General features: G+C 41.8%; 1 protein-coding gene across 2 annotated transcripts in view; it reads right to left on the minus strand.

The window, feature by feature from the left end:
- The window catches only part of Sec24b (SEC24 homolog B, COPII coat complex component), a 79636-nt gene that overhangs the window by 21459 nt on the left and 43949 nt on the right, over positions 1–14228 (minus strand). For both annotated transcript variants that reach the window (XM_052731477.1, XM_052731478.1), the window contains 4 exons: positions 10739–10819; positions 7608–7840; positions 2150–2334; positions 156–258 (listed from right to left, as the gene is read on the minus strand). In XM_052731477.1, the coding sequence (XP_052587437.1) occupies positions 156–258; positions 2150–2334; positions 7608–7840; positions 10739–10819 (602 nt within the window). The remainder of the gene's footprint in view (positions 1–155; positions 259–2149; positions 2335–7607; positions 7841–10738; positions 10820–14228) is intronic.

A 14228-nucleotide genomic window follows, 5' to 3' on the forward strand; every position in this document is an offset into this window, starting at 1 on the left:
CTTTCCTTCCACCACGTGGGTCCTGGGGACCAATCACCAGCCCAGAAATGATTATTTCCAACTCTACTAAAAGAAGACAAACATGCAGCAGGAAACAAAGAGGTCTGGATACCCTGTACATGTACCGGAACCTGAATAGTTAGAATGTACTTTACCGTCAGGTCTCTGAAGGGATGTAACAACAGTCCTAAGGGAAGCTTGGCTTTATTCAGTAAAGCCTGTGTCTGTGGGATGCTTGTCAAGGTACATCGGAAGGAACTGCCAAGACACAAACATGCAGCAGTTAGCTACTGGGGCAGCCGCACCGGGAAGCGCCGAGTGAGAACCACTTGGGCAGGTTACCACTGCTATTTGGGGAAGAAGACCACTCAGCCAGGCATGACTGTAACCGGTGTCCAAAGACCTGATCAAGGAGCCCCATTCGCACAGCTGAAAAGCACAGCACAGTCTAACACACAGTGAGTGCTCTGTACAGCACAGGCAGGAGCTGCAGAAAATGCCACTGCTCTGGCACACAGTGCTCCGGCACACAATGCTCCCACTTACTGGACCTTTCATCCTGAACTCACTCTTACCACAAGACTCATCCAGTCACCGCTTCTCCTCGGGCCTAAGGCCACAAGTGAGGGATGGCTTCTACCTGAGCTCTAGGGCACACTCCTGCTGTGCTGGACAGTCTGGGAAGAGAGAGCTGCTCCCGCAGGCTCGATGAATTCCCTGAACACACTCTGCTAGTCCCTCCCGGGGCCTCCTTGCAGTACAGAATCGTAGAACATTTCCCAGGAGTGCAGTGCAGTACTCTCTCACTAATCTGATAATGCACATTTATCTTTCTTAATAGAACGCAAGTTCGATGATTCCACAGAGCTCAGGAAACTTGTTTTGTGTACTGCCTCACTCACAACTTGGAAGGCATCCAGAAAATGTTTACTGATTCAAGGACGGGCCCTGTGTGTAGGTGCTATTACCACAGGCTCCGGCTCCCGTGTCTCTACTCTGAAAATATGAGACTGAAAAGGCTCCATCCAAAGTGTTCTGAGTAAAGACAGGATGCCCAGAAGGTTTCCTGTCGGAGTATTTCAGACTTTCCAATTAAGAGTGCCTAACCAAAGAAGTCGATGGAAACATTCCAAAAGCTAGTAGCACTTGTTTGGTAGCCTGAAGCATTTTAGAAAAGAATACTCAACCTGAATTCCTTAATAAATAGAACACTAACACTCAGCCACTTCCACCTAGAACCCCAGTAAAGACCTGGGTCTGTCCTCTCTAAAGCCGGTACCAATTACTCTTTCTAATTTTGAAGAGTGCTACTTTCAGAAACCATAACTAAACAAAAGCGTATACAAGATTCCCCTAACTACAAGAGTTCTTTATCTGGATGTGAAGTAGTCCAAGAAGACCTTTAACTGGAGTTCATTCTGACTCAGCATCCCAAGAGTTCGGACTACGGGCATACACTACTGCAGGCAGCCAACTTCCATACCTACGCACCCACTACATTCAACTCCTAGAAAAGGTGTAGTCACTCACTAACGCAAGGCCCCGTCACCCCGAGAAGAGCTTGGATGGAATAGGGACAGGCAGAGCTGTCAGCCTACTCCTTGGTGCTTTTATGGAAACCATCTTAGCACCACCTGTGCAAGAACAGCCTGAAGAAAGAGATTTTCAAAGACTACCTCACTTTTAGAGTGTCAGGGGTTCTGGGGAGATGGCTCAGCACAGGAGCTGAGTTCACATCTTCAGTAGCCATGAGAAAGAGCAGGAGTGGCTGGCCCCGGGTACCCGCTGTAGGGAGTAGAGACAGGAGGATTGCTGGGGTACGCTGAATGTCAGCTTGGCTCTAGGTTCAGTGAGTGGCTTTGTCTCAAAGGAATAAAGCGGGGTGACAGAGCAGGACATCTGATGTCTTCCTCTGGCTCGTACCACCACAACCAACACAAATACAGTGTGCCACACATACACACCCCACACACTCCCAAACACAGCCAAACTGAGGGAAGCTTCCATGTACTTCTATCAAAACCAAGACAGAAAAGCCCATGTGAACAAAATCAAGGGACCGACAGCACACTGCCTATTTCTGGAAGTCGTGGCTGTTTTCATCTAAGCTCTCTTATTGTAAAAACACTCTAAAGGAGAGAGTACCTACTCGGGGCTACAGTTTAACTTGCTGAGCTCCGCACTCAGGTTAGGTACAGGAGCCCAAACAGGAGTCGCAGGTAAGATATTCTTCTCCTGGGTGAGGTTCACAGGTCTGAGGCTTTCTGGCTGTGGAGAACTCTGCAGACTCAGTCCTCCTAGAGCAGAGGACAGCTGGTTCACACCCGGGTAATGCTGAGAGAGAAAGTCAAAGCAAAGGAAAATTACACAACAAATACGAAGACAAGTTTCTAAACACTGATTTTAATGCAAAGGGAACTCGAGGAGGCTTCACTGTCATATCTTAACAGTCAATTTAAAGCATAATTAAGCATTTCAAAGCAAAATCAATTTTATTCATAACATCGAACTGTTCAACATAAAAAAATATAATTTACATTGGACAGGGATGATAAATTCTGCAGCATTTTCAAGTTCTATTAATTATCAAGTTTCAAGATAAGCCAATGCCTTAGAATGAACACATGTCTAGAGTTCTGTTATATAGTTCTGTTATGTTATAGTACTACTATGAGCTCATAGCTTTCTCTTCTTTCATTTGTTTTGTTTTGTTTGTTTGTTTGTTTTGAGACAAGGTCTCACTATATAGTTCTGGTTGTCCTGGAACTCACTCTGTAGCCCAGGCTGGCCTTAAATTCAAGAGAGATCCACCTGCCTCTGCCTCCTGAGCGCTGGGATTAAAGGTGCGTGCCACCACACACTTCACAGCTTTATCTTAACTCAAAATAATTTAGTGAATTATTTCCACAATTTAAAACTACTCAATCTTTGAATTAAGTAAATCAAGAATTACCAAAAGCAATACCTACATTTACACTTCTTTTGTTTTAAGGTCATTTGCATGACCAGTTCTTTATGGACTTTCCCTCAAAATACAAAGAACTGTATTTATACAACCACAAAAATATTCAGCCCAGGGGATAAAAAGCAATCCGTAGGGTTTAAGAAATAAGTTCTAGTACCATGAAAAATATTGTTCTAACTAATCTTACTGCCTCTTGGGGTACATATCAAAGGACAAAAATTATGACAAGATAACCTTTTGTTTTAATATGTGATTCATTCAGAAATGGCTTTTCTGAATTTCCTCATCACTTTTGTGAACTTAAATTTAAATTTCCTTTTGTGAATGGATGTCTTGCTTGCATGTATGTCTGTGGACCAGTGGTGTGCCTGGTGCCCTCCGAGGCCAGAGGGAGGCCTCAGATCCCCTGGACCTGGGATGTGTGTCACAGTAAGTGCTGGGAATTGAACCCAGGTCATCTGCAGGATGTCTCTCCAACACCAACAAAACAAACCTTACAAAAATTGTATGATTTTGATACCTTACTCTTCACCTATAATCAACATTTTAAATTACTTTTCCATTTAGTTCCTTTTTTGCTATTTATAATATAAACTACAATGTGCACACCACTCTAACCCCAGGCTTTTTAACAAAGAAAAGGACAAAAAAAAAAAAAAAAAGGACACACCTTTTGTCTATATACAGTACAGTTATCTTCCACATCCCTTAATAAAGGGGCCAAAGGTTTCATTATGTGTACCAATTCTAACTAATACATACAGAATGGGAACTTGCGGAAAATCACTATTTTACCAGCCATCCTGAAATAAACGATTTAGGTAATGGTCATCTGGAGTAGAAGGTACAAAGATATCACCAAACGCTAAAACCCACTTGGTAAAAACTTAACGAGGAACTTCAAAATGACCAGGAGGTCAGCAGACGAAGCACTAGCCAATCCTCACACCACTGCATGGAGACAGAAACTAGTTTATATCATCAGGATGTCAGGGTCAGGCCTACGTAAGTCACTACATCAAATAATGAACCTGAAGTAATCAAGCTGTTAGATTTAATTCATGGCTCACAGGAAAACGACACCACGAGGAAGCAATGAGCACAGCACAGGACAGCTGGCTCGGTCTTCCCATCCGACAAAGGCATGAGCTCAACAGGCAAGGCTTGTTTCAACTTAAAATGGTAACTATAACACATAAGCAAACGTACCAGTTAAGTTATTGTTTGGCTGATGATTTGTACAACCAAACAGAGCATTTCTAAAATGACTAGGGAAATCTGCATAGTTACTGAATTTTAATAACACTTAGAAATTATTATTCTTTTTGTTGGCTGTGAGTCGTATGATGGATATGCAAGAAAGGCTTTTCTCCAAAATTCTCTGCAATAAAGGGAGGAAATGAATGATGAATCCGGGATCAAATCCTAGCACCCAGCCTTTGAAGAACAAAAGAACGTAAGATGCACTTTTCTGAAGAAGGGTTGAAAAGCTGGGCCTTTCTCACTGCTCAATGAAGGCCATCGCAATCACTCCAAAGAAAGCCTTTAGACTCAGAGCTGACCCACTGATTACACCGTGTGCAACATTTAAAGGATGTCAGTTGTACTACAGAAGGCTCCTTAAAGCTGCCATATATGGATTCTAGGGCCAGCAGGATGGCTCGGCAGGTACAGGCACTTGCCATGCAAGTCTAGTGACCTGAGTTCAATCCCCAAGACCCAGGGAAAGGTGGAGGGAGATACCCAGCTCCCCAGCATTGTCCCTTGACCTCCACACTTGCATATACATTAACACAGTTTATATATATTCTAACTGGCACTTCAAATCATCTTAATAATGTCAATCTTAGGTGAATTTAAAAATGTTGGTCCTCTCGAAAAAAAACAAACAAAAAAAAAAAAATGTTGGTCCTGCTGTTGCCAATGCAGTTTAAGCCACTGTGAAAAACTGTCCAACACTGACTGCCAGAGTTGAATGTTATGTCTTGTTACTTTTGCCATAGTTGAGACTTAAGGGAGAGGTGGGTTTTGTGGCTCACAGCTCGAGGTTATAGTTCATCACGCAGGGACGTCACAGCACTAGCACGTGAGGGAGCTGCATCCACAACCAAGAAGCTGAGATGGACAAATGCTTGTGCTCAGCTCACTTTCTCTTCTCTATATAGTTCAGGGTTCTAGTCCAGGGAACGGCTACCTCCACTCTTCCCACTTCAAGAAACTAATTATGAAAATCTCCCCGAGGCTAAGAATGACAGTATGGATACCCCAGGACTTAGCAATTCCACTCCTGGATCTGAACATCTGCTTAAAAGATATGGACAGAAATGTTCACAAGAGAACCATTCATAATTCATAATAGCTTCAAACCCAGAAGTTTACCCTACTGCCCATCAACAACAATAAGCTAGTAGAGTCATAGTGGAGCTGAGCTAACACTGAACAAACTGTAGTCACACAAAGAGCAACAATAACGCATGTAGTATGATTCGAAGAGTGCTAAAAGTAATCTGGGGTCAAGATAGTGGCTGCTCGTTATTCAGGGGGTTAATGATTAGAAGAGGCATGAGACATGTTCAACTTTTTAAAATTCATTAGGTGAAGCAGAGTAGCACATGCTTATAATTCCAGCAACTTGGGAGGTGAATGAAGGAGGATCAAGGGTTCAAGGTCATCCTTGGCTACACATTGAGTTTGATGTCAGCCTGACCTTCAGGAGACTATCTCAAAAAGTGAAGTCAAAACGAAGTCCTATTCTCCTATACCAAGAACAATCATGTTTTCAGCAGTGGCTCTGAGATCCTATTTTAAAACTTTGGTAGTCACTACTCAACTCTACCACTGTAATGTAACAGCATCTGTAACAACACAAGAGGCCAAGGGCCACAGCTGTATTCTAATAGTGTGAGTTACAAAGCCAGGCAAAGGGGCCATTTGCTCCTTGCCTGCTACTTCCAAGAATCAAGCCAATCTCAGAATTTTTTCTCAAGTATACGTTAACTCTACATAGGAATTCACCTAAAGCACAAGATAGTCAAGACTGGAACCTGACTTTGTGTGGATCAATGTACCTACAAGGAACATATAAGAAATGGGGGAGAGGAGGTCAGTACCAAATCAACCAGATTACCCCAAAACTCCTTCTAGTTTTCTTCCTCCTTTCCTTCTGCACCTAATTCTAAGATGAAATTCCAGATACAAACAATTCCCTGTTTTCTTTTTCAACTTTTTCTGTGTATAAGTGTAGATGCATGTGTGTGCACGCGTGTGTAGGCCTGATTGATGACAGGGATCATCCTCACTCGCTCTTCTACCTTATTCACTGAGGCAAGGTCTTTCAGTCAAACCCAGAGCTCATGGATGGCTAGTCTCATTAGACAGCTTGCTCTGGGGAATGCCCGGTGGAGTGGACTGCCATGCCCACTCAGCAGTTACATGGATGTTACATGGATGCTAGAGATCCAAACTCCAGTCCTCATGCTTGTATGGCAAGGGTTTTGCTACGGAGCCATCTCCTCAGCCCCCATGTTTTCCTTCTAAGCTAAGCATAAGAGGAAATGCTTTTGCCATTTCACTCATTTCCCCACATTTTCTTTTCTTTTCAATGAATGAAAACGAAAACTATTTACCATTCTGAATACAACAGAACTGCAATGCTCTTAAAGAGAGCTCAAGGAAGTCACCAGATGATCTTGACCACTACTACAATGGTGGTGGGGATGAAAACTTCCTCTGTAGACTTGTGTATCTGAACAACTGGTCTCCAGTCGGTGGCATTATTTGGGGGAATTTATGAACTTTCAGGCCATGAAGACTTGCTGTAGAAGTATGTCATTGGGAGCTGCTTTGAGAATATATCACACTCCCGCACCCCCACTTCCAGTTCCTTCTTTCAGTTTCCTGTGTCCTGTGTCATGAAATGGAATCAGCCAGCTTCCTGCTCTGGCTGCCTCATGACATGTCTTCCCCACTATGACTCCACTCTGGGAACATGAGCCAAAATAAACTCTTTCTGCCATAAGTCACTTTGGGTCACAGTATTTATCACAACAACAGAAAAATAACTAACAGCTACTGAGCTCACAAACTAGAAGCTCACCAACTTCTGTTCATGAAGATTTTCACAGGATGATTTTTATATCAGAGCCCTTCAAGTAAAGAACAGAGTCTAAAATAAATACTAAGTTACATTCTCTTATTTTCTGAGGTAAATCCCAGCTTAGTAATAGACAATTTTGAAAAGGTTAATGTTAGGGGCTGCAGAAGTGGCTCAATGATGAAGAGCACTGGCTTTTCCCGGGGACCCAAGTTCACTTCCCAGTATCCATGCTGGAAGCTCATAACTGCCTATAACTCCAGCTCCAAGGGACCCAATACCCTCTTCTGGCCTCTGTGGTTATCCACACATACATGGCAGACATACATATACACATGTAAACATAAATTTAAATTATCATTTAATTTCCTGATTATAAAAAATACCTATATAAAAACTGCAAAACCCTAAAGATACAATAAAGAAAATCTAAACTGTGGCTATCTTTTCATCGAGACTCCACCTCTTTAAAGCTCTGATCATCAGAGATGTGCTCTAATTGACAGTTTACAATGTTTATCAATTTATCAAACAGGACTGAAAACACACCTGAGGATATCCAGAATACGCCGGGCCACTGGGATGTGCGCCAGAGCTTGGAGGTGCTACTGCATTCTGATAAGCAGGCTGAAGAGTCGGGTAGCCATAGCCGAAAGGCTTTGCTACCTTTGTGGGGTGAGGAGCCGTGGGAGCAGGGGCTGCAGACAGAGTCTGGGCAAGGGTGGGGTTAGGTTCCGGGGCACGATCAGGAACAGGGCTACTTGCTGAAGAAGAATGCATATCTAGCAAGGAAAAAAAATGAAGTGTTCACAACCCCAAATCAGGATGATAAGCAATAACCCTTGGCATTTTTTTTTCTTTTCAAAATGTTTTACTGTGACAAATGCAAAACATATAGCAACTAGAAAGAATAGATCACTGAACCCATGTACAAATCATCCAACGTCAGTAGCTATCAATATTCTATCAATCATTTTATGTACTGCTTTGTCCTATGGATGATTTCAACAACAAATTCCTCAGCTGGTACTTCTAATAATACCACACACAGCCAACACAGTAGTGTATATTTTTGTTTTTTAATTCTCTCAGCAGAACTGGAGCTAAGGAGCAGAAAACAAAGCAAGGCAATTAAGATTATAAATAAATTACTCTTTTCTCCAAATTGTCCTTTATCCAACCCTTCTGCAAATTGCCCACCCCGAGGAGTGACATACTCCTACAATCCCCTAGAAACCTGCATTCTTTGCATAGATAAATTACGAGTAGAATGTGAAAAACGGTGTCTAAAACTTCCACAACATCTGGCATCATTAAGTGCCTGAGAAAATTTAGTGACTGGATGTTCTTTATTTTTATTTAAACTTAAAAATAAATGTTCAAAAATGTCAGTCAAACTGGAAAAAACAGAAAACTCAGCAGCACACACAAAAAGAAAACTGAAATTACTATGCAGCCAATTTAAGACATTGGTATACTGACTTGGTTTTATTTAAATCAACTCTGTAAGTTATAATCACTTGATCTTTTCATATCAAAATGGTATTCTTTACCAGCTATAAGAGTCTGCAAAAACATTGTCTGAAAAGTACATGACAATAAAAACCCATTGTTCAAAGGTCTCTTGAAGAATCCCAGCCCCTGTTTGACTGTTGGAATCTGTAAGATGCCTGTAGATAAGAGACACTTTGCCACCACCCTGTCTCTCTCTCTCTCACACACACACACACACACACACACACACACACACACACACACACACACACACGTATTACGCACGCATGCGCTCATGGACTCTCTTACCAACTGGCGAACTTCTCAGGAGCAGCTCCACCTCAGTGCAACCCTAACTCCTCACACTTGCTGCTTGTTGCCCTTTGTTGAGACAGAAGCCCAGGCAGAGGGGTCTCTTAAATGGTAACAGTATAGTAACAGATGTAAGATAGAACATGGGAGTTTTAAGCACAGAGGTCTTTCCTCTCCTTTAGGAAAAAATAATACTTCCTATGTTCCTAAGTTTTAAGTCCTTTCCTAGTGCCAGACACACAGTAGGCAGGCCTTCAATTCATTTATTATTATCACTACAGGTATTTGCATAGTTCCTTAATTTGACTGCAGAATAAATAAATAAATACAAACCTGCCCAAGGTCACAGACATACAGTCAAAGCAGTTTACTACAAGACTAAAATTTGTTGGTTGAATGAATACAGACAGATAAACCATACCAATGTCTGGCACTCGGGCCTTCATCTTTGAGCTGTACGTACTTCAAGGAACATTTACTTCAGGCTAGTTTGGAGCTTGTGAAAGAATACTGAGCTGCAGTAGGCACCTTCAGTACAAGAAGCAACTCTCAGACACTATTTGGTAATAGCAATTGTGACTGAAGTAGTTCCTAAACTCTACACACATGCACACATACACACCCATCAATTCCTAGGAAGAAAAATACCAGACCACAAAAGACTGTTGTTCAAACTTTGTTTAAAGTCAGAGGGAACCGAACACTCAGCTGAGGATGAAATTCTCTCCTGGTTCATGGTGTGATGACAGCGTGTTTCTTAGGTATAAGGCATTACAGCTTCAGCTACATTTCATCCTGGTGAAAGTGATGTTATCAAAGTGATAAGGCCACACAGAGAAGGACAGAGTTATCTGTTGTCATTCTGAATGCTGAAGTCGTGAAGGGAAGGAGCGTGCCAGGTGTGTGTCAGTGACAGGAGACAGAAACATAAGGAAGATTGCAGTGTAAGTTACTATGATGAAATGATGCCTTGTTACAAGAGTTCATTTATTTTCTGTTAACACCACCCACTATCCCTCTATCTCCTCATGCAATGAAATTATTTCCAGGTGTAATTAAGAATGATGCCTCTAACGGCTTGGAAAGATGGCTCAGCAGTTGAGAGCACTTGCTCTTGCAGAGGACGTGGGTTCAGATGCAAAGGCTCACAACCCTCTGTAACTCCAGCACCAGGAAATGCAACCCCCTCTTCTGATTAGGAACACACATGATACATTCATATATGTATATGTAGGTAAAATTTTTACACATGTGAAATAAAAAGTGATGCATCTAAAATCTACTCCCAGGTGGCTTTTTACCACATGGAGGCACCAGGAACCATGGGGGAAGTAAGGAATCAAATAATTATCCTCAGAGCTTGCGAGAAGGGACTCAAGACCTATGCATACCAACAAAAACAGCACAATTTAAGGAGCCAGTTTTTAAAAGAAAGGGAAAGAAGAACGGTGCTCCCTAGTAAATAATTTTTTTTTTAGAAAGAAAAAAGAAAAAACCAAAACAACAAATTTCTTCAGGCCACCAGAAACAACGTGCATTGCTGACATACGACAGTATTAAGGCTGAAAGATGCAGGAAAATGTCCCACTTTTTCTGTTAAAAATGCAGTCTGCTAGCCGGGCGGTGGTGGCGCACGCCTTTAATCCCAGCACTCGGGAGGCAGAGCCAGGCGGATCTCTGTGAGTTCGAGGCCAGCCTGGGCTACCAAGTGAGTTCCAGGAAAGGCGCAAAGCTACACGGAGAAACCCTGTCTCGAAAAACCAAAAAAAAAAAAAAAAAAAAAATGCAGTCTGCTTTTGATACGATCACAGTCACCTCTAAAGTGACTAGTGGCCAGTGACTTCAGTGAACAGTGCAAACTCTACGCAAGTCACCTGGGTAGCTGCCTCCTTCCAGGGCGTCGTAGCTGTTAGGCAAGGGTGAGGCGCTGCTTGTGGTGGAAGAGCTGTCGACACCTGGAAGGGAAAGAGACACCTGCTAAGGTCACAGAGACAGTGCATCTCACCGCTAATGCCGGCACGGGACTAAAGATGGATTTGCTCAACTAAGAAAATTCCCAACGCTTGGAAAAATTAAAATGACTGATGTTTGAAAACAGTCACACACACACACACACACACACACACACACACACACACACACATTATCCAAATGGCTCTGCAGGTAAAGGCATCTGCCATGATAGATTGAACTGACCACCTGAATCTGATCCCAAGAGAGAAAACCAACTCTGGAAAGTTGTACCCTAACCTCCACACACTGGCCATGGGAGGCACATGCCCACCCCAACAAATACAGAAATGTAATAAAAAATTATTTTGAAAGATTAACAAATAATGGTGGGGAGAATATGCGGGTGATGGGTAGAATAAAATTTAGTTAGACATACATTAACTTCAAGAATAAACATCAAACTCTAAAAATAAGCAAATATAAATTTAGGGCTAGCAGATACTTTAATGGAACCATACCTGAAATATTACATCTATCAAGGTATCAAATACACTTTATTAGTATTAGGAAGTTTAAGATAATTAAGATGACTTTTGCAGAGCAGAGCTGTTTCATACATTCATCAAAGACCCTGAAAGATGGTTCAGAGTTAAGAGATCTTCTATAGGAGGACCTGGGTTCGATTCCCAGCACCCACATGGCAGCTCCTAACTAGCTATAGCTCCAGTTCCAGAGGATCTGATGTCCTCTTGTGACCTCTTGAGCACACATGTGGTACATATATACATACATGCAGGCAAAACACTCATACATACTTTTTAAAAAAGCCAATAAATAAATAAATCAAGAAGACTTTATGGCTTGAGTTTCTTCCACATAACGTGAAGAACGTATTTTTGTGCCTCCGTTTATCATGTGCAGAACACAGATCAGACAACAGCCACCACACTGAAAGGGGAACATCAATGGAAACCATGCTAGTAAACACAAACATCAGACAATGAGAACTTACTGTTTGTGCCCATTCAAACCGGCTAGATTAAGAAAAGCTGAGTGGTGCTAGGACACATGGGAGAACAGAACATGAGATACAGTTCTTTCATTCATTCACTCAACAAATACTTCACTGGGAATCTTGGGTAAAAACACTAGAGTTACACTGATCTATAGAAAATGCATATGGCCCCTCTCTAGGGACCAAAATGACAAAACTCTTGTATAGAGGTTATCCCTGGCTCTTAACTGAGCTATAACCAGGATTTTAGGTTTCCTTTTTTATTTATTTTACCTGTTCATCCAGTATGTATTATATACTGAGCACACCCTGCCCTACCTCTCCCCTTCCATCAGTTCCTTTGTTCACACAGACAATTTCACTTTCACTTCCATGTCATTCTGTGTGCATGAGTTTATACACTTACACAATAATCAGAGGTGAGAGGAAACATACAAATTTTGTCTTTCTATGACTGATTTCATTCACTTGATATGACTACTTCCAGTTTCATTCACTGTCCCTACAAAAAACTTAAACACTCTTTATGCCTGAAAACAAAACCTCCATTGTATATAAAAATCACTTTTTATTTATCTATTCCTCTGTTGTTGGACACCTAGGTTGACAGAGTTTAAACTACATTTTAGGTTGATTTTTAACTGTGATGTAAAAAGAATGGGCATGCATAACTATCCTTCACTGAATATAACCTTCAGATAACCTTAAGAATTAACTGTATTAACTAAGGACATGATCAACAGTTATTTGTATAGGGATGTTTTATTCTCAGCAAAGAGTATGATTTCAAAGCAGAAAAATGCAGTGGAGAGTCTGCCATTTACCTGCTACATAACTTCAGGTCAGTTAGCACTTCCAACAAGACCATGGCTAGCTGGAGCTCAGCAGGTTGGATGGACAGGGTCAAAGGTCTCTCAGTGTTGGGCACAGTGGCACACACCTATAATCCTGGACTTAGGAGGCTCAATATTAAGCTTAAGCCTGGGAAACCTAGTGAGACCCTGTCACCAAAACGTAACAAAACGTATTGTAGTACTGGCATTAAAAAAAATATGCTAACGGCTGGTGTGGTAGTATATGCCCATAATTCTAACACTCAGAAAGCTGAGGCAGAAGAATCATCAAGTGTGAAACCTGCCGAAGCTACATAACAACACCCCATCTCAAAACAAATAACAAACACGCAACACAAGTAATCACCAATAGATGATGGCAAAACCAAATGTGCCGTAGCCAGCATAATGGACTACAAGTCAGTCAAAAGGAATTAAGTGGTCATAATTGCTACAATGTGAACCAATCTTGAAAACGTGCTAAGGGAAAAAGGCCAGACAAGAGGGAGTACATACACTGCACAGTCCTATTTCAGCAGATCCCGAGAACAGTCAATCTAGAGTCAAAGGGTAGACTAGTAGCCACTGTGGGCCAAGGGAGAGTAAAAGGAGGAGCCATGGCTTAATGAGTTAAGGGTTCTTTGCGGTGACAAAAATGTTTCATCCTATATAACTCAACCTCCTTTAGTACATCACAAAGCTAGCCGGCACCAGGAGAGAGTGCCATGGCCCAGCACAGGAGGGCTACGATAAAATGACCATTGCCTAAGTAAGTGTTCACTACAACCACACGACTCTCGAAAACCCAGAACTCCATGTGCTGAGTATACAGAAGGCAGAGAGCACATGAAAGGATGCTCAGCATCACCAGCTATTAGGGTAATGGGAATCAAAGCAGTAACATGGTGCCAGCTTCACATCCACCAAGACAGTTAAAAACCAAAAAGACCCCTAAGAACATTTTTGTGGTAAGGATACAGAAAAACTAGAAACTTCATGGAATTGTATAACAGTATAGCTGCTTTAGAAAACAGTATGGCAATTTCTAAAAATATAGTTACTATATGACCAAGAAATGTCATTAAGATAAATGAAAATAAACCTTCACAAAAGCTTACTGACAATGTTCATAGTAGAAGACGAATTATAGCCAAAAAAGAGAAACAACCCAAATGTCCACCAACTCAGGGATAAGGAAAGAAAGGTGATAACAAAATGGACTGGCTGTGGGTCAATGAAGAGGAATGAAGTGTGGACACAGGTGACAGCACAGATGAGCCTTACATACGATGCTCAGAGAAAGAAGTCAGTCACCAAACACTCAGCAGGTGTCTGAGCTCTCTGTTGCTGAGAAAGGGAGAATGCGAAGTGACTGCCGAAAGAGAACCAGTCTCTATCCCGCAGCAATATGAACGCTCTGCAATAGTGACGGGTGATAAAGTAAGAAAACAGTAAAACGGGCTGAGCAGCACATTAAGTAAGTTAAGCTTACGGTGTGAGTTACACCCCAATAAAACTGCTACAAAATACTCTGGTAAAGCAAAAGTAGGCAGATCTCTATGA

The sequence above is a fragment of the Peromyscus californicus genome, unplaced genomic scaffold (genome assembly GCF_007827085.1).
Source record: "Peromyscus californicus insignis strain IS unplaced genomic scaffold, ASM782708v3 Scaffold_9__1_contigs__length_137607984, whole genome shotgun sequence".
Lineage (NCBI taxonomy): Eukaryota > Metazoa > Chordata > Mammalia > Rodentia > Cricetidae > Peromyscus > Peromyscus californicus.